This window comes from Hippocampus comes, unplaced genomic scaffold (assembly GCF_001891065.2).
Source record: "Hippocampus comes isolate QL1 unplaced genomic scaffold, H_comes_QL1_v1.1 scaffold104, whole genome shotgun sequence".
NCBI classification, from domain to species: Eukaryota; Metazoa; Chordata; class Actinopteri; order Syngnathiformes; family Syngnathidae; genus Hippocampus; species Hippocampus comes.
In genome coordinates, this window is record NW_017806072.1 from 27,065 (window position 1) to 46,055 (window position 18,991).

At 40.5% G+C, this 18,991-nt stretch overlaps 1 protein-coding gene across 1 annotated transcript in view; it reads left to right on the forward strand.

Annotated features, from left to right (window-relative positions):
- The window catches only part of hydin (HYDIN axonemal central pair apparatus protein), a 49,431-nt gene that overhangs the window by 25,142 nt on the left and 5,298 nt on the right, over positions 1–18,991 (forward strand). Inside the window, exons 32-67 of the mRNA XM_019893936.1 lie at positions 473–655; positions 873–992; positions 1,082–1,241; positions 1,617–1,789; positions 1,898–2,096; positions 2,201–2,294; positions 2,402–2,495; positions 2,596–2,755; positions 4,002–4,084; positions 4,282–4,437; positions 4,595–4,694; positions 5,561–5,765; positions 6,593–6,825; positions 6,910–7,058; positions 7,160–7,346; positions 7,485–7,593; positions 7,811–8,050; positions 8,382–8,527; positions 8,738–8,944; positions 9,025–9,179; positions 9,368–9,456; positions 10,055–10,259; positions 12,375–12,575; positions 12,683–12,809; positions 13,978–14,143; positions 14,435–14,582; positions 14,689–14,896; positions 14,986–15,207; positions 15,717–15,828; positions 15,985–16,177; positions 16,271–16,469; positions 16,596–16,751; positions 16,841–17,011; positions 17,404–17,513; positions 17,679–17,901; positions 18,130–18,339. Coding sequence (XP_019749495.1) covers positions 473–655; positions 873–992; positions 1,082–1,241; positions 1,617–1,789; positions 1,898–2,096; positions 2,201–2,294; positions 2,402–2,495; positions 2,596–2,755; positions 4,002–4,084; positions 4,282–4,437; positions 4,595–4,694; positions 5,561–5,765; positions 6,593–6,825; positions 6,910–7,058; positions 7,160–7,346; positions 7,485–7,593; positions 7,811–8,050; positions 8,382–8,527; positions 8,738–8,944; positions 9,025–9,179; positions 9,368–9,456; positions 10,055–10,259; positions 12,375–12,575; positions 12,683–12,809; positions 13,978–14,143; positions 14,435–14,582; positions 14,689–14,896; positions 14,986–15,207; positions 15,717–15,828; positions 15,985–16,177; positions 16,271–16,469; positions 16,596–16,751; positions 16,841–17,011; positions 17,404–17,513; positions 17,679–17,901; positions 18,130–18,339 — 5,893 coding nt within the window. The remainder of the gene's footprint in view (positions 1–472; positions 656–872; positions 993–1,081; positions 1,242–1,616; positions 1,790–1,897; positions 2,097–2,200; positions 2,295–2,401; positions 2,496–2,595; positions 2,756–4,001; positions 4,085–4,281; positions 4,438–4,594; positions 4,695–5,560; positions 5,766–6,592; positions 6,826–6,909; positions 7,059–7,159; positions 7,347–7,484; positions 7,594–7,810; positions 8,051–8,381; positions 8,528–8,737; positions 8,945–9,024; positions 9,180–9,367; positions 9,457–10,054; positions 10,260–12,374; positions 12,576–12,682; positions 12,810–13,977; positions 14,144–14,434; positions 14,583–14,688; positions 14,897–14,985; positions 15,208–15,716; positions 15,829–15,984; positions 16,178–16,270; positions 16,470–16,595; positions 16,752–16,840; positions 17,012–17,403; positions 17,514–17,678; positions 17,902–18,129; positions 18,340–18,991) is intronic.

An 18,991-nucleotide genomic window follows, 5' to 3' on the forward strand; every position in this document is an offset into this window, starting at 1 on the left:
GGAGGGTGTTGTTGTTTTTTTTTTTTTTCTCTCTCTCTCTCTCTCTCTCTCTCTCTCTCTCTCTCTCTCTCTCTCTCTATATATATATATATATAAATATATATATGTGTGTGTGTCAGATTATAGCAGTTGGCTAGTTTTAAATGTAGTGTAACAGAGGATAGGCACATACTGTACCTGACATCGAATTGCCAAGCACTTGGCTTCAGTTAAATCAAACAAAGCATTGATGGCTCCCCAGAACTTTTTGGAACAATCAATATTTAACATTTTCTGTATTTTAATTTAAATGTCATGTAATCTGCTTGTTTCCGTCTTCCCTTAACACTTCCAAGTCCATCTCATCAAACTTCATTTTGCACACATCATCAGCATTGTGTATCAGCTTGTGCAGGACTGAACAAGCAATTTAGCGCAACATATTTGTCATCTGAGTCAATCAGGCCCCATGTGTTTGTGTCTTTTTGTGCAGCCTCACAGCATTTCGCTGGGTTGTACCAGCGAATGGACAAGTGGTGTTGAAGATATGGTTTTACTCTGGCTCCCCTGGGAAATTTGAGCAGACCTTCAACTTTGAGCTACTCGGGACTCACAAAGTCTATCAGCTCCTCTGCAAAGGAATTTGCACATTTCCCTCCTTCTGCCAAGACTACAAGTCAGTCACTTAGAAATAAAGATGTCGAGTATTATATTGTACTTATTGAACTGTAATGATGCGATTTTTGTTTTTCACTGCAAGATGTTGCCACTATCTCTAAAATCCTTGTTGGAATTTGTAAAAGAAATGGCTTCCGTTTACGGATTGAGCCTATACTATACTTTGTATATTAATGAGGAAATGTTTTTAATTCATTCTTTTTATTTTTCCACAGGGTTCTTTTTCCCTATTGTCGAGATGTGCCAAAATTCATCCAGGGGATCAAGAGGACATATGTTGTGAATCCCGGATTCTATGAGTTTGGACCATTACTCTGCAGCAAGACCAGAGACAGGTGAGAAGAAAAATGAGGCTGGAACTGGGTTTTTTTTCTTTTTTTTTTTCTCCCCCAGCTGCACATGACTTGGATATGTCTGTCTGCAGGTACAAGGACAATCGGTATCCAGAAAACACAGAGAGAATGGTGATCAAGAATAATTCCGGACTCGAGGCCGAGATTCAGTTCCATTTCCAAAATGACACCCAGGCCATCACATACATGTTAGATCCTCCCAGCATGACTCTACAACCTGACCAGGAGCAGGTAACATGTTTACTGTCACTTCAAATTGCCCCATAGAGTTGATTGTTTCCACTTGCCACGTGTCTGGTCTATCACAACAGCTACAGGAGAATAATTAGTCACCATTTGTTTTGTTTAACTTGGGCTAGCTATTGGCCATCTGTAGTTTAGTGCACCGGTGGTTTCTTTTTTTTCATGGTCATGGTTATATTGTCTATGTCCAGAGTTTGTGCAATGGTAATGGTTGGTTTTCCATGTTCTATTAGCATCCCAAATGCAATTTATTGTTTGAATAAAAGGAAGATATCAACGTAATATGAAAAACTCTATTACTGTACTGTACTTATAGAGATGACTGTTTTCACATTCTATTGGATTATTATTCTACCTTGTCAGGAGTTGACGGTCTGGGCTTACCCAACAACTCCGGGAGAAATCAAGGACAATATTGTGTGCTGTATCAAGGATAATCCAGAGGTTTTCACCATCGCTCTCTCCTGCTTGGGAGTGAGACCAGAGCTGGAGCTCGAAAGCAAGCGTATGCATTTCAACAGGGTTTTACTTCACAGGTACAGTCGCTTTTCCAACAATCACTGTCCGCCAGCCCCGTTTCCCATGCGTCAGAGGCTTTACCCATCATAATATTGAAATGAAACTGTATGTCTTCTGCACTAAAGGCAGGAGAGTCGAAGTGTGAAGCTCCACAACAGGACTCCTCTGCCAATATCTTGGAGGCTTCATGGCTTAGAGGAACTAGGCGATGAGTTCAGTGTATCTCAGGACCACAGTGTCGTTTTACCCAACACTTCCCTTCTCCTGACAATGCACTTTTTGGCCAAAAAGCCATTGAATATTAAAAAGCAGTTACGCCTTGAGGTAAATTACAATAATGCATGGATACATGACATTGTGGGGAGTGATATTTATCAGGGCAGTTTCACCCATGATGCGTATCTGCTGTATTTTTTTTTCTCCCCCAGGTTTCGGATGCAGAAAATATTTTGGGCGTCTTATACACTGACAAAATACAGGTCTCTGCAGAGGGCTTTGATATAGCCATGGACATCACGCCAGGTACAAATCTAAAGAGCTTAAAATACACATTATGAAAAATATTTCTTTTAGATATTGATATGGCATAGTTTTGCCAGGTTATTAATTAATCTGATACTCTGTGGCAGATGGCTGTCTGGATTTTGGAACTATAAAAGTCTTTGAAGAGGTAGAACGTACCATCAAACTGAAAAACCAAGGAAAATATGAATTTGTATACAAGTGAGTTTAGGCGACTTATAGGTATTTAATGTATGCCTTTGTAATACTGCATTACTGTTAAGACTCCTTCATGGAGAGCATTTTTTTTTTTCTAAACAAGGATTTTAGTTGGGGACAAAAACCCCAACCTAATCTCAGCCTTCACGATGTCCCCTGCAACTGGTACCTTAATTCCTCGAAAAAAGTACACATCGATTCAGATTGTCTGCAAACCCAAGAAGGAAGTCTCCGTCACAGACAAGCCTGTCCTCTCCTGTCAGGTAGCACTCCTGCAGGCATCCACCAAAAACACACACACACACACACACACACACACACACACACACACACACACACACACACACACACACACACACACACACACACACACACAAGTGGGTGCCAGTAAAATTTGATTATCGAGGGAAAAGTCCATTAATTTCATTAATGTGGTTCAAAAAATGAGAAGAAATTAGCTCACCAAGCCTGTATTATGGCAGAAGGAAAAGGTAAAGAATCCAGTACAATAACTGACTTACTTGTATTACTACTCTCTCACTAATTATAATTATATGTGAATGAGCTCATCTCAAGCGAGAGACTTCAATCATGAACACAGCGATTTCCAGCCAGTTGTAATTCTCACATCCGTTTTATGTACCGGAGATCTTGCATTGGAAATGTAAAGACCGGCGGCCCGGTAATCGAGTGGTTAGTGTCTCGACCTCACAGTACAGAGGTCGTGGGTTCGATCCGGCCTTCCTCTGTGGAGTTTGCATGTTCTCCCCGTGCCTGCGTGGGTTTTCTCCGGGTACACCAGTTTCCTCCCACATTCCAAAAACATGCATGGCAGGCTGATTGAACGCTCTAAATTGTCCCTAGGTGTGAGTGTGAGCGATGATGGTTGTTCGTCTTTGTGTGCCCTGCCATTGGCTGGCAACTGGTTCAGGATGTCTCCCGCCCACTGGCCGAGGATAGTTGGGATAGGCTCCAGCACCCCCGCGACCCTTGTGAGGATAAAGCGGATCAGAAAATGGATGGATGGATGGATGTCAAGACTGAGTAGCGTTGGCAGTGGCTTAAAATGCTGCCATTAGCATCATTCCGGAGCAACTTCAAAGGAAAAATAAATAAATGAAAAGAAAAAAGCAGACCTCCAGCTCTTCATAGGCTTCCCGATTCCAGCTCTGAATGACTCTGGTTATCACAGCGAGCCTTTGAACATATTGAGGTGTGAGCAACAACTAAATTGTGGTCTGGCAATCCAAGTGGGGGATATGGGTGTCGCGCTAGATGCAATTATGTTGAAACACAGCAGATCTTGTGTATAGTTGTGCAGTGGACATACTGGCAAAATATGGGTAGAAATGAGCTCACTCTGCAGAAAGCAGACAGTGATTCATGATGACAAAGCATATTGTACATTTTCACCTATGTATGTTGTTCAACTGTAGTCACTGATTTAAAAAGAAAAATACAGGAACAATTTGAAGTGGTTATGTAAGTAATTGCACTTGTGTCCTGCAGGTGATTGAACCAAGCATTGGGGATGGAGGACATATCGTAGCCATTTTGCCCATCAATGTTACAGTCCAGTCGGTCTTTTCCAGGTTTAATTTAAATTTTCAACTTTTTTTTTGGACAATATGTATTTGTTGCTAATGCTGAACTGAATATTTTGTGAGAAAAAACTTTGTAATAGCAATGAGTGCAAACATAGATAAAATCCTTGTGTTTTACATATGGCAGAAAATTAAATTTGGTAATGGAATGATTACACCATATATATTTTTGTGATCTGGTATAGGTACACAATCTCACCTTCGTGCGACATCAATTTTGGTCCTCTTGTTTATGGCTCCAAGAAAAGTCAGACCTTCATCATTGAGAACAGCGGAATATTTGAGACCCATTACACCATCTCCTGTGTGGGCATCGGCATTTGCCCTCGAGCAAGGCAGGGGTAGGGCAGCACCACGGCGTGACAGCAGATCAACACAAACATTTCTGTGCTGTGTGCATGATTGTATTTCACTTTGTCGTTGCATAATCTGTCCTTTATCAGAGGAGATACTGTACAAGACAATATTGTATTTTGTGTCATTTTGTGCCGATCACAGTGGTAAGAAAGCCACTCGAGAGAGCACTTCAGAGAAGTCTCATACACCCGGGACCAAAATGAAGAGTGAGTCCTTCCAGAAAGACTCAAACGTCTCACAGGTGAGAGACTACTAGAGGATAAAATTATATGGGCAAAGTTTGATCCATACGTCTATGCTTTTAGTTATTCTATCAATGTATTGTGTCCCCCATGTTTGGTCATAAATGGCATCAACATCAAAGAGGACACCCCCTTTGAAAAACAAATGTTATATAAATTTTTCAGTGAGCTTTATTACAGCTCTCAAAATGTCAAATCTGCTGCTTTTGGTGATTGGAAGCTAATGTTGATAGCTAACGAATGCTACTTTATGTGTGCCAACATACGTCGGTTAGCATAAGCTAAATACATTGGACTCTATTTTCAGGACCAGTGCATATCTGGTCAGAAGCGGAGTATAAATGTGTGCATGCGAGGGCTAGACTTTGTTGTGGTATTTTCGCAGCACCATATAGCTTGGGGCGTAATTTAGAACATGCATTTTGTACCATTTTAGGCGTGAACATATAGTAAGTGAATTGTGCAAAGAAGGTTGATAAGAAACTGCTCTCCATCGCTGCACCAGAGCCAGTGGGATGATTTAAAAAATGAATTGTCTTCTGCATTGATTCAGAGGGTTTGATGCATGCTGTTGACAGATTTATGAATGAAGGTTGATGACATCCTTCCAATGGTCGAATTAGATAGTTTTACCTTTTGTATGTTGTATGAAGATGTTGGCTATAAATTTATGCATATTCACTAGTTTTTATTAAAGAGGCCTAAATTAACGTAACATAAACATATTTAAAAGATCTGTCTGATAATGCTCGTCTCACGTAAATTAATTCATCTTTGACGTTGTACACCCATAGGCTACCCAGTACACGAAATTAGTGAGTTCCACACAGTTTGAATACTAAACTTTACTTTTTCTACAATCCAGAATCGACTCAGCACAGGAGTATTCGCGGTGTTCCCTTGCACGGGAACAATGCAACCAAGGACCCGGCAGGCAGTGACGGTTGAATGTATCGCTGAACAGCTTGGCAGCTGGAGCCAGAATTTGCTTATCGACATCAGTGGCCGTGACCCCTCAGACCACCCTGAAGGCATACCATACAAACTGATAGCTGAAATTTGTAGGCCAGGTGGGAACTGCTTTGAGTCACTCTTACCTCTTAAATTGTAGACCGCTAAACTATCGAGGCTTTTTGTGGCTTCACATCAGATCTTAATTGAAGGATCACAACTATCGCAAAAAAATGTACATTCCTGCGCAAAGAACTACTCTATTTTACCCTTATCTTATTTTAATTTTTCTGCCTGCCATCCAGTAAGCCCTCGAAAGCGGAACATGTTTTATTCAAACTCTGGTTGAACAACTTCCAAGGCGAAATCTATATGAGAAGTGAATGAACTGGTTCCATGCTGAAACTGTCATCAGCATACACAGAACAATAAGATAAATGTAACACTTGTTTTTGCTCTCATTTTTCATGACTTGACCCCAAAGCTTAAAGCCTTTTTCTACTTTATGTACAAAAAAAAGTGTATTTCTCTCAAATATTGTCAAATCTGTCAAGCAGTATTAGTACACACTTCTCCATTGCCACTAGAATCTATCCATGTCACACAGGTGGGCTGTATCAAAATATTTAAATAGTCAGCATTATCAGGACTTGGGCTGCCCACAATAAGTTCCATGTCAAGTTCAAAGGTCATCATTCTATTTTTTCTCTTTTCCATCAATTACCCTTCAGTGGTGGATTTAATCCTTTACTTAGAGATCGGAAATCGACTGAAGCTGGTTGGGCTGCACATTGTCAGACTTGTGGGGCAAGCAACCAACAAACTTGAGTACCTCTACTGATGGCCATGTATTGTAGAGGCTCAAGCAGGAGGCGCATTGATAAAGTGTATTCTGTCCCCTCTTTGTTTTCTCTTTATTAATTGACACTTTTTTTTTGTAATGAAGGCATCGTGTTGGACATGGCCTCTATCTTTGAGGAGCACCATTTATGTCAAAGCATCAGTCAGTTAACATCGGAACAATTTTTCAGTGCTGAACAAGTTTTTGTCCTGGAGGACAACAAGCTCATTTTCAACAAAATTCTCGTGGGGCGAACTTCTCAGGCTCGCTTAAAACTCACCAACAACAGCAAGGTGCCATACACACTCAACTTGGGCATCAGATATGTTGGCATTAAGGTAAACATCTGTCGACTTTGCGTGGAATGATACATCCTAATTGTAGAATGCATAAAATGACCGTTATTCTTTTTTTTTTCCCAGATGTCCGGCAATGTCGATGTTTTTGAATTGTCTTCTCCAACACTGTTCGTTCCCGGCCAATCCCAAGCATTTACATCTTTGAGCTTCACGCCACACACGATGCATCTCTACAATGCTGTGTTTGAGGCTACGTTTGATAAAAGCAGCAGGTATAGTTCGGGATGTTGTGATGTTTTTTTTTTTTTAATCCTTTGAATCATTTGTAAGAGGCACGTTCATACAGATTTTTTTCCTCTGCTCTTTGTTGAAGAATAACAACAAACCTAAAGACCAAGGTCCTGGAGTTTGACATAATTGGTGAAGGCTGTCTGCCGGTTGTGTCCGTGATACGTCCAGCCAGTAAATCAAATCCAGTCTTGCGGTTCAGACGGACATTGGTAGGGCGTACTAATACGCTACCCTTGGTGCTGTTAAATGATGGCAATGTGCCAGCTCAGGTGAGAGAATGCATCTTCTGTTCTTGCTTCATTTTATTGTCAATACTGCACAGTATACTGTGTGCCAACAAATTTGTAAGTTTTTATCATTTATGAGACAAAGAAAACTTTGGTTACAATCATGTTTGTGTTATAAAGGTCCAGATTGACATGACAGATAAACACGATGTGTTAACACTCAGAGCTGTTCCTGAAAACAAATGTGGCACCATCAACTTCTCTCAATTTGAGGACACCCTTGACTCTGGTAATAGTAATCATCATAATAAGAATTATTATTATTCAAAATTCCTGTAAATGGTAATTTGACTGTGAATGTCAAGACTCAAACTTTTTTAAATTATTGCTGTGCGCTGTATTCAATCTATGACCCAACTAGATGACTAAACTTATTGTTTATTGACCAAACAATGGCATCTTTCCGATGCTTGCAACCGTCTTCATTCAGCTGTTCTTCTCAACAGCACTTCGGTTAGTCCACAGAGCTTGCCTGAAACTTGATGTAAATGAGGAGGTTGAATTTGAGGTCACTTTCTCCTCAACCAAACCTCTGAGAGTGGATGACAAGATTTCAGTGCAAGTAAAGGGCAGCCTTTACAGCAATGCTACAATACAAGTGACTGGAGAGGCTTACCAGCAACTCGTCAGTCTTGACAACCTCAGAAAGCCGCCAAGAGAAATGAATCCAAACTATGAGGAGGAAGGTAAGAGTTAAAGGTATTGTAAGACTAGGGGGCAGTACAGTTACTAGATTGTACCATAATAAAAAAAAAAAAAAAAAATTGCAGTAGTTTGAATTGATTTCCAACAACCTCACAGGGGAATCAAGTTTTTGCATCAGAGGCTAATGCTGTTAGCTAACTCAATGTTCCTCTTCTTACCTTTTGGATTAGTGTTACAGACAGTGAAGTACAGGGGCTGTACAGCCTAGCTGCCAAGTCATAGACACACAAACTCTGTGCCAAGGAAGTTATAACGATACATCAATTAAATCATAACCATTTTGAAGGCACACAATGTTTTGTGTCTGCACAGATTATTCCGACTTGCTCAGTTTTGGTCACTGCCATGTAGCTTGTCCAGTCAGAGAGACTTTCACTTTGATGAATCACAGCAGCAGCAACCAGGTGGTCAGATTTGAGTGGCCCTCCGAGGACTCATATCTCACCTTTTCACCACAGGTAAACACTGTAGAGAAGTCTGCTCTCAAAGTCTAATATTTATTTTTGCTGATTTTGTGTATTGACAACTGAAACTGATTCAGAAATAGCATTGGCTTTAATTATGGATTTTCTGTACCACTTATCTAAACCAAGGTCCTGGCTAAACTGGAGCGCAGTATGTTCTTTTATAACTACCAGTTTGTGTTTCTGTTATATTTCATGCATTAGGTTGGTCACCTCCATGCAGGCTGCTCTAAGGAAGTGGCAGTCATCTTCTGCGCCAAAGGACGAGCGACACTAACAAAACAGCAAATTACATGCAAGATTTGTCAGGTGACATTCCAGCTGCCATTGGATCAGGTTCCTGATTGGGATGACCAAAAGAAGACCATGCAAGGTTCATTGACACAGCCACAGCAAACTGGAAAGAATAAGGTTTGCATACTATTATGTTTCTTGACAGCAGAAATGTTTTGCATCTATGTACAGAACTGCATCTGTTTATTTATGCACAGAAACAAAATTCTGAGCCAGGTTGCTCCGTGGTCAAAGGCTCAGATTGGGATTTGCATTTACGTGTCAGTGCAGTTTGTGACTTTGTGAAGTTTAGCTGCAACACCACAAATATCCGATTTAAAGACACTTTGGCTTACCAAAGCAGCACCCACCAGTAAGTTGTTCTGTTATCCCTCACTGAGACATTTCAAGTGTTAGTAATGTATATAAATGCTTGTTGACAATGACAGAACAGCCCCATATTGATTTTGCTTCCGAATGAATCAGCCTCTACCATAATATTGTAAATTGCCTGCGTGTTCAAATTTCTTACGGAATTCCGTATCTTTGTTTCATGTGCAGAGTGCAGATAGTTAATGAGGGTACTGTGAGACTGGAGTTTTCTTGGCAAGTCTTGATAGATTCAAGCAGCTGTCCAATGAGCCAAGAAGGTAAACAATTTGATGTGTATTAATTTAAAAAGGCTGCAGCTTATACACCAACACTGGCCAGCCTTTTCATACTGCACTTAGCAATGCGCAGCATACTTAGCATTGCGCAGCGTGCTGTCAATGAATTCCACTGGGCAAGTGCAACGAGTGTTCAAATATGGAATGCTGCATTTGCATGTTCTGGATAGGCGTGCTCCATGCCCTCAAATTGAAAAAAAAGTTATTTTCGCGAGTGCCACTGTGACAACTTCAGAAGGCGGCAATTCAATAGGTGAGGGGCTGGCGGTGTGATTTTAGAATGCGAACAGCACAGTGGGTAAAGCCTTGTCTTAACTTCCGGGTTGGCTGCTACTCAAAAACATCTGAATGTGGGCAATCTTGCAGGGCGCTTTCGTCCTTGCACGCTGCCTCTCGACAAACACTCTGAAAACCAAGTGCAGTGTGAATAGGTCTTCAGACAGCGTCAAATGTAGCTAGGCATTATTTCCTTTTCAAAGCCAAACTTTTAGATACTACTCTTGTATCGGATATCATTATTTTATTTTTTTTGCGCAAGTGGTCTCATGTTAACATGGTACCCTCCCTCATACATGTTCAGGTGGCATGTCTTCAAGGACCTTGACTGAGGAACAACCTCCCAGCACTCTGACCACTGAGAGGTCTCTTCTGATGGGAAGCCCCCATATGCATTATTTTACTGTGGAGCCAAGTATCGGGGCCATTTTGCCCGGTACTGTCCAAATTTTCTGTGTTTGCTTTTCACCTTTGGAAGCTGGCCAGTTCCAAGGGAGATTGCACTGCAGGTAGTTGAAGTCTGACAATCAGTTCAACTTGTGCATATGTTATAACATGTACTCAATGCAGATAAATCAATAGAGTTTTCCAGCACAATGCAGAATGTGTCCAACTTCAACATATTCCCCTTGTTGGAGTTCAAGTCTTCATGTAACCAGTGACTTGTCATGCCTGACTCCATTATATCCACGTTTTACAGGAATGACAAATCTAACACGTTACATCTCCCAGTGATGTAATCTGACTACAGTTACTCAGAATGATTAATAAAAGGTTATGGCATAGCAATTAATAGAGTTGAGAAGCAGGTAACATAAATCTTACTGAGATTTACCATTCACCAGTTAAGTGGTAGTGCAGTCAACTATGTGGGTGCAGTAGTAACAAACATTTGACAACACTTAAAAAGGGAGCGCATATTTTTCAATCACAGTGTTCACTCACACATGTATGAGGAATAAAACCAATAATTAAGGAATAATAAAATAAAAGAGGAGAGCCCATTCTTAGATAAAGACACAGAGAAACAACTGAACATTATATTACACATAAGAAAAGGAACTACAGTGAATACAGCTTGTGAGAGGTGAAGCCTTCTGCCACAATTTAGCATTCATATATGGAAAAGTGACGGCTGCACCATTTCAACATGTGAACACATGAACTGTATCCAGAGTAGTTACATAAATCACAATGGAGGGAGAATAAGATAAGAAAACCTTTATTAGTCTCGCAACGGAGAAATTCCCAATTCACAGCAGCAAAGTTATGAAAGGAAGAAGTAGAAGAGAGAGATTTGCATTTTCAAGATGGGAATCCAGTCACTATTTTAGGTTTGTGTCAGCCTAAGAAAATATGAAGGTACATCATACACTCTGTGCTAGTGACAAAGTGTTATATAGCTTCAAAAACCCTACGTTTATTGAAAGATTTTTTTTTAAAAACCAACATTAATCGCAGTACATTCAAGCTTAAAGCGAAAGACCCACAAGACTGTGCAAAAAAAATGTAAAATTAAATCGGATTTATGAACAATGTACGTTATAAATAATAAGTTTTGCCATGACAATATGAAGAGTTCAATGTCAGGCCAAAACAGATTGCCTTAAAAATATTTACGCTAAGTGAAGTCTAGAAAGACTATAAGCAAGGAAAGACTAAGTAGCAAGGCTCTTTTTTAAAAAAAAAAATAACAATTAAGTCAGAAAAGGTTTCATTTGTATTATTGTTAATCTAAAAAAACTGTATTCTTAGACGTCACTGTTAAAAATCCACATCTGAATTGGCAAAACTGGTTGTCACTTTTATGTTCAGTTGGGTTGTTGGTTGTGTGTTGATTGTAACTAACACAGGAACTGATAATCGTACCGTATTTTTTTGACTGTCAGTCGTTAGGTAAAAAAATACATATTAAAGAACAAAAACAGACAAAAGTGGTTTGGAGTATAATGTTCACACTGCAAGTTTTTTTTTTTTTTTTTTTCCATATGTGTCAGGTATCTGTTTTTTTTCCATGCAGGTTGAACTGTACAATGCTCCTACAAAAGCCTCTTTTGTAGGTGGATATGTATGCGATACTTAACTCTTGGCGCTTGGCAAATACATTCAGTGCATTACTGCTATCTTCTGACCACCAGCGCTAATGTACCAAAGTTTTCGCCCGCAGCTAAAAGAAAATCAACATGATTAGGGAGAGGGAAGCTTTTGGGTGCCAGTACAAATTTACTTTTAAAATATACAAGTCACACCTTAGTATATATCGCAGTGCCAGCAAACTATGAAAAAAGTTACTTAGTAACTACTTTTAAAATCAAGTAATCAGTAAAGTTACTTTTTCAAGGTAACTATGACAACAATGCCTGCAACAAGGTGTTTACATTATGTCTTTCATAGAAGTAATTCTGCAAATTTCACCAAGCTTTTACTGAGAAAAGCTTGTTGAATATGGCAAAGACTAGTGGGAGATGTTTAGATTTTTCTGTTGGTAATTAAAATGGGGCATGACATATTGTTGTTTGTCTTTGTAATTTGAGCCTAGACTAAAACCGAATCTGTGTTTTCAATGGGATATCAACATGATTGCTTGATGGTTTCTCCCTGTTAATGCACATGTTTTTTTCCAGTATCCCTAATTTACGTGCTGGGGCTCAGGGGCCAACCATCTCGTTTTGTGGGCGCAGCATATTGCCCCATTGCCACTTTGACCTTGAAGACTCTGACTATATCAGCGGGAGCCGACGCAATCCCGAGTTCAGGACTTATTTGGAACCTAACATCAGAGTGATAGAATGTAAAACTCTTGGCCTCTTCACCCCAGCAAAAAGGTTAAGGAAATACTATCCATTAATTTAATATCCGATGTTTAGTTCATGGCTATGACTAGAAAGATGACTTGTGCTCATAAATACCGTGCTGTCCATTCTTTGTGCAGATCTTTTACTGTGTTGAACCCAACCAACGTAGCATACTCATTCCAATGGAAATGTGAAGACACCGGTAACAGTCCATTTAGTTGCCTCACACCATATGGTTGCATTCTGCCTGGAGAGAAGTCAGAGGTAAGGAACAGAGCGATTGCTATTTTAGCATGATTGATGTAGCTGTGTTCCCAGTGACAGTAATACATTTAATCCCTTGATAAGCTGTCCCGTTCAAGCTGTATCTAACGACCGGTATCACCATTCATTTTCTATACCGCTTTCCGTCATTGCGTCACGGTCTATCCCTCCTTTTCCTGGTTGCCAGTCAGTCATTGCACAACGAGACAAACATTTAGACTCACACTCACACTTAAGGGCAAATGTGATTCTTTAAATGATCTTGTTTCTGCAACATGGGAAAGGAAGATGGAGTGCTCAGACATGACACAAGCATGGGGAGAAATTGCACACAGGAGGAGACTTTACACAGATCTGATAGGCCGGATTGTATCTGCAGATAGTTTGCATTTTAAGCAAAATCGGTCATAGGTTTTAATGTCATAATTTGACGATCCATCAATGACATCATTGATCGAATCTGCAATATAAGACATGACCCAAAAGAGAATCGCGTTCACTCAAGGGACATTCTGTGCCTTGTTAATAATCTAACATTTCTTCGCATATACGGTCAGGTTTTTCCTACTCATTTTTTCCAATATTCTCCATTCAACCCCCTACCCCCACAGATTTCCTGTGTTTAATGTTCGACAGCATTTTGGGGAGAATTTTTTAGGGTTTCATTTGAATTTTCCCCCAATACATTTCACTGGCTCTTGATTATATGCAAATTTTGATTGTAGGCCGGTCCGGTCCCAGTGCCCTGTGTGAATAGCCTAAGGGGTCGAGTGTATGGTAAATAAAGAAGTTGCTTGAATAGGCAACACAGGATGACCTATGCCAAGATTTGAACCCAGAACCTCTTGTCAGTGCAGTTAGATGTGCTTACCCACTACTCAACCGTGCTTCCTACTTTTACCGAATAGCATCCCTTTTCATTCGTTCTGAACTACTTTTTTTCCTGGCGAGGACTGCTTAACACTATGAAGCTGCTTTTTTGTGTCACCATTTAAGATAAGAAGTCCTTTATTTGTCTCACAATGGAGAAATTCCCAATTTACAGCAGCAAAATTATGAAATAGGACATATCTCCCCACTGCAATATCCCCAATGTGTCTGTTTGGCTCTCTTGAAGAATCATGATTTTACCAAACCTTCAACATAATCTTTTTCTGTTTTTAAATAGATGTGCTTTAAATATGTAGCCGAGCGGGTTAATGATGTGGAGTCATTCTGGAGCTTTGTGATTGAGACGCTGTCTCTGTCCATGCCCTTCCTTTGTGTGGGCTCCATGAGAGAACCTCTCGTCTACTTTGAAATACCTCACATCGACTTTGGCGAACAACTTATTGGTATGTCACGTCCATTGGCATCCAGTGACATCACACATTATAGTCTCTGTATTTGTCAAATCAGGACTTATTAAATCAGGCCTTATTCTTTTACTCATTTGTATTGGGTCTTTATTTTTTACTGTATTCTCTTTTTATGTTTGAGATAAATGAAGATCAAATCAAATGAAATCTCACTGTCAATGTGAACAATTGTACAACTGAGCATGCGTTTCATATTTTGTAGAATAATTCTCGACCATGAAGCAGTAAATGCATTGGGTATTTTGTTTTTTGTTTTTTTTCCTTCAGGTAATAAAGTGTCACAAACAGTGAATATAGTGAATAGAGAAAAGGAACCGTTTCACTTCACTGTTTTGCAGCCATCATTACTCTGTGAAGATCAGGAGTCCAACCTCATTTTGCAGCCAATGTCTGGCACGGTGCCGGCCAAAGACAGGTGAATGACGTTCAAGGATTCAGTTCAATGTAACAGAATGGAGTGGATTTTATGACAAAGAAATTACTTGAACATGATGAGGTTTGACCTGTGACATATGATGCAGGTTGCCCTTGTCAGTGTCCTTTAGTCCTTGCCGACAGGGATACGTGAGCTTCAAAATAACCCTGAGGGTGAAGAGAAAATCCAAGTTACTCATCCTCACTTGCAAGGCACATTGTTTTAAAATGACTGCCTCTGTACAAGTGGAAAATCCAGATGGCGGCCTCAGAGAGCTGAGTCCTGACATTTTAGATACTTTAGACTTTGGAAAGGTAAGAATTTCTTCTCACAAGTATGATGTTGGAACCATGACACTGAAAAAAGTGAGTTGTACATCATGTGACATGTGCGTATACTATAGGTGGGAATTTCAGAGCAAGCCACCTTCAATATCCTGGTGACCAATACAGGGAGACACAACATGGATGTGAACTTTGAACTGGAAGGGCCAAGTGAGCTGCTTCAACACCTACTAACAAAACCCAAAAAATCCACCATCGCTATTGGGCAGAAGCTGCAGTCTGCAATCTTCTTTTCTCCCCGGAGCAGTTGTACCCTCACAGACATCAGACTGATTATCAGGGTAAGATGCAATTGAATACAGAAAAAGGGTGTCAGCAGATAGTTGTGCATTAGGGCTCACGTATTCTGGAAAAGGAAAAAAAAGTGGACTGATACCACAAGGCTGGAAGCACAAAATTGTCCAAAATGGTGAACATGAGCAAAATTAGATGTATATTACATTAAATATATTTTGGTGTTTGTGAAAGGTTGAACTAAGAAGTCTAACGGACTAATTTACTGTTTCAGAGAGGTGTCCCGGGATTGTCAATAAAATGTGTTGACTAGAATGGGTTAATTCTGTTTGTGGGAAATTGGGATTTTTTTTTTTTTTTTTGAGAGCAGAACATACTTGTGAATTCAATATACTGTATTTTTTTTACGAGGCTAAGCTTGAGACTTTGAAAACTACTGAAGTAAACATCAAATGCCCGAGCAATCAGGAATCGTAAACCTTCCTGCTCAACACCAACCCAACCCATGTGACTCTTGAACTCTTTAGGTTAAGTTTTACTGCTTTTGTTTCTTCAGGTGAATAAAGGCCCATTGTTTACCATCGCTATTGAAGGCAGAGGTGTGTCACCCGAACTTGAATTCTCTTTCACAAAGTACAACTTTGGCAAGAACTTTGTGTATTGTCCTGGCATGAATTCAATATACTGTATTTTTTTTACGAGGCTAAGCTTGAGACTTTGAAAACTACTGAAGTAAACATCAAATGCCCGAGCAATCAGGAATCGTAAACCTTCCTGCTCAACACCAACCCAACCCATGTGACTCTTGAACTCTTTAGGTTAAGTTTTACTGCTTTTGTTTCTTCAGGTGAATAAAGGCCCATTGTTTACCATCGCTATTGAAGGCAGAGGTGTGTCACCCGAACTTGAATTCTCTTTCACAAAGTACAACTTTGGCAAGAACTTTGTGTATTGTCCTGGCATGGTGCCAGCATCCCACACTCTTGTGTTAAAAAATAAAGGCAACAGGGACATCAGGTTCGTAGCTCTTCCGGCACGTGTCCTTGTTACGTCAAGATGAAAAATACATCAAGGAATGTCGTCATTAATACATGGAATTCTGTTCCTCAGCGTCAAGTGTCAATCGAAAAAGTGCTCGTTCCTGGAAATTGGATTCAAACCAGATGTTTTGTGCCCTGGCGCAGTGGTGGAGGTTCCTATCACCTTTTACCCCCGTGAGCCACGACGTTACCACGAAAGCGTCATCTTCTTAATAAACAGCTGCATCAAAGAACAGGTGGACATTTGGGGACAAGGAATTGAATTGAAGGTGAACACATTCATAAGCAATCTTTGCTCCATTTTCGCAATTTCACCACCTTATAAAACTTTTTAACGTTTTACTGAAATTGGAGATTCAAGCTTCACCCACAGTTTTTTTTTCATCTTTTCCCAGTTGGGTGTATTGGCTCCTAAGCACCAGAAGGTGAAACTTGGAAATCTGACACCCGGTCAGAAAGTTGTAAAACGGGTGCAGCTAGTCAACCGAAGTATTTTGGACATTTCCTTCACCTTGCAGCTAGACACAAAAAAGCCACATCTCGAAACCAAGGTATGGAAGCATGAATTAAATCATTAGGAGGGGTCAGCAAAATCGTCGCACAAAGTACATTACATCTTCTTTTGTTTATTCACCTCCAGGATTTATCATTCAGCCCAGAGGCCGAGCTGTACCTCAAATGTCTTCAAGGTTCATGTAATGTCGAGATTTTGTTCACACCCCATCAGCGTATTTCTCCCTTTACTGCTGAGCTGAATGCTGAGATTGACAGCTATTTACATCCCCTGCTGACCATCCAGGGATGCTGCCAGGTACGGTTCAAATGTGCAAGGCAAACCCTGTAACATTCGATACCCAACCCCCTTCTGAAACGCTTGTTCATTTCTTGTGAGCGAGTGAGTTAGTGAACGAGGGAGTGTATGAGTGAGCAAGTTCCCCTACCAAGGAGGCAGACACTCACTGCGTCTGCACTCTGACATCTCCCTTGCAGATTGACACACATCCATAGAATCAACGTGTGCACGTGTTTGAACTGGTTTTGTGCTTGTATTTCAAATTGTCATTATTACAGTTTATTTATTGTAAGATTAAATAAATACACTAAAATCACAAATGAATCAAATCACAAATTTAAGAGACAATCGTGTTACGGTTCGTTACTAATTGTGGGGTGGGATAATGCGTTTCTGATTCCTACTTTCAGGGTGTAGAGGTGCGTCTCGAACAGGACCACCTCGGGTTTGGAGCAGTTGTCCAGCATTGCCAGGGCAAAAAGAAAGTTGTCATAATCAACACAGGAGAACTTTGTGCCCGGTAAGAATGATTTCTGAAATTCTCATTTGTAAAATTCCAAAGACAAAATGTGGAGAGATTTTTGCTTTTACAAATGTGCACTTGTACCAATTTCCATTATTTTGTTGTGATAGTCTGATCTGATTTTTAACCGCATCCCCTTCTGCTCTTTGAACAAATAAAAAGGTTTCAGTGGAAAACTGAAGACTTTCCTCCAGAGTTGTCCGTCCATCCAAGTAAAGGCTCGATCCAGCCAGGAACGGAGGTTCCTCTAGAATTTACATTTGCCCCCGTTCGCTTGAATAATGACTCAAGATACGAAAACTTAACTTGCTGCATAGAAGGCACCGCTTCACCCATCACTCTCACTGTGACGGGCTCCTGCATTGCAGCCGCCTCCAACAAAGAGGTTTGGTTCATTTGTACAGTATTTTTACTGCTTATGCTCATCTGTGCAGTGTTTGACAAAAATAATTTTCAGTGAAAGACATTTGTGGATTGATGTAAATGTACTTAGAAGTGGTATGATCAGATATATTCATTTCTTCATTGCATATCAATGAGTATTAGTTTGGAATTGTTTCTTTTTTACTTGTTCTGTTCTAAATTGTGATGCTTTCCTTTTATTTACTTCCAGGTCATCAATTTTTCTTGCCCAGTGCGTGGTTCACACACCCAGACGCTGTCTGTGGTCAACCCAACAAACCAGCGTTGCAGCATACGACCTGTCATCAATGGCAAGCACTGGAGAGCTGCGCCGTCTGTGGTTCTCGAGCCTCTCCAAAGCAACTCCTATGTGGTCACCTACAGACCGCTGACCATGACTGTTGATGGAAAGAAACATTTGGTAAAAGAACGATTGCTTTGACAATTTAATTTCCATCTGTTTAATTGTTTATGTGCATCTAATTATAGTTAATGTTCTATTGAATTATCCAGAACTGACACAACTGGTTAATATGTCGGCTTCACGACGCAGAGGTGTGGAGTTCGATTCCGGGTCCTGGTCTTTCTGTTTGGGTTTTGTATGTTCTCCACGTGCCTGCGTGGGTATTCTCCGGGTGCTCTGGTTTCCTTACACATTCCAAAAAACATGAATGGTAGGTTAATCAAGAGAATGAATGTCCTTAGCTGTGATTGTGAGTCTGAATGATTGTTCGTCTATGTGTGCCCTGCGATTGGCCATGGCACACATAGACGAACAACCATCCGAGCTCACACTAGGGACAATTAAGAGTGTTCCATTAACCTGCCACACATGTTTTTGAAATGTGGTAAGAATCCGGAGTTCTTGGAGAAAACCTCCGCATGCACAGGGACATGGAAACCCCACACAGGAAGGCTGGAGCTGGAATCGAACCCTGCACCCGATACTGTGAGGCTGATGCGCTATCCAGTCGTCCACTGGGCTGCCCTTTTCGTTCTTTTGAAAGTAAATTATTGTTTTTTGGACCCCTGCATTTGGAACCCCCCCCCCCCCCCCCCCCCCACCCAGACAA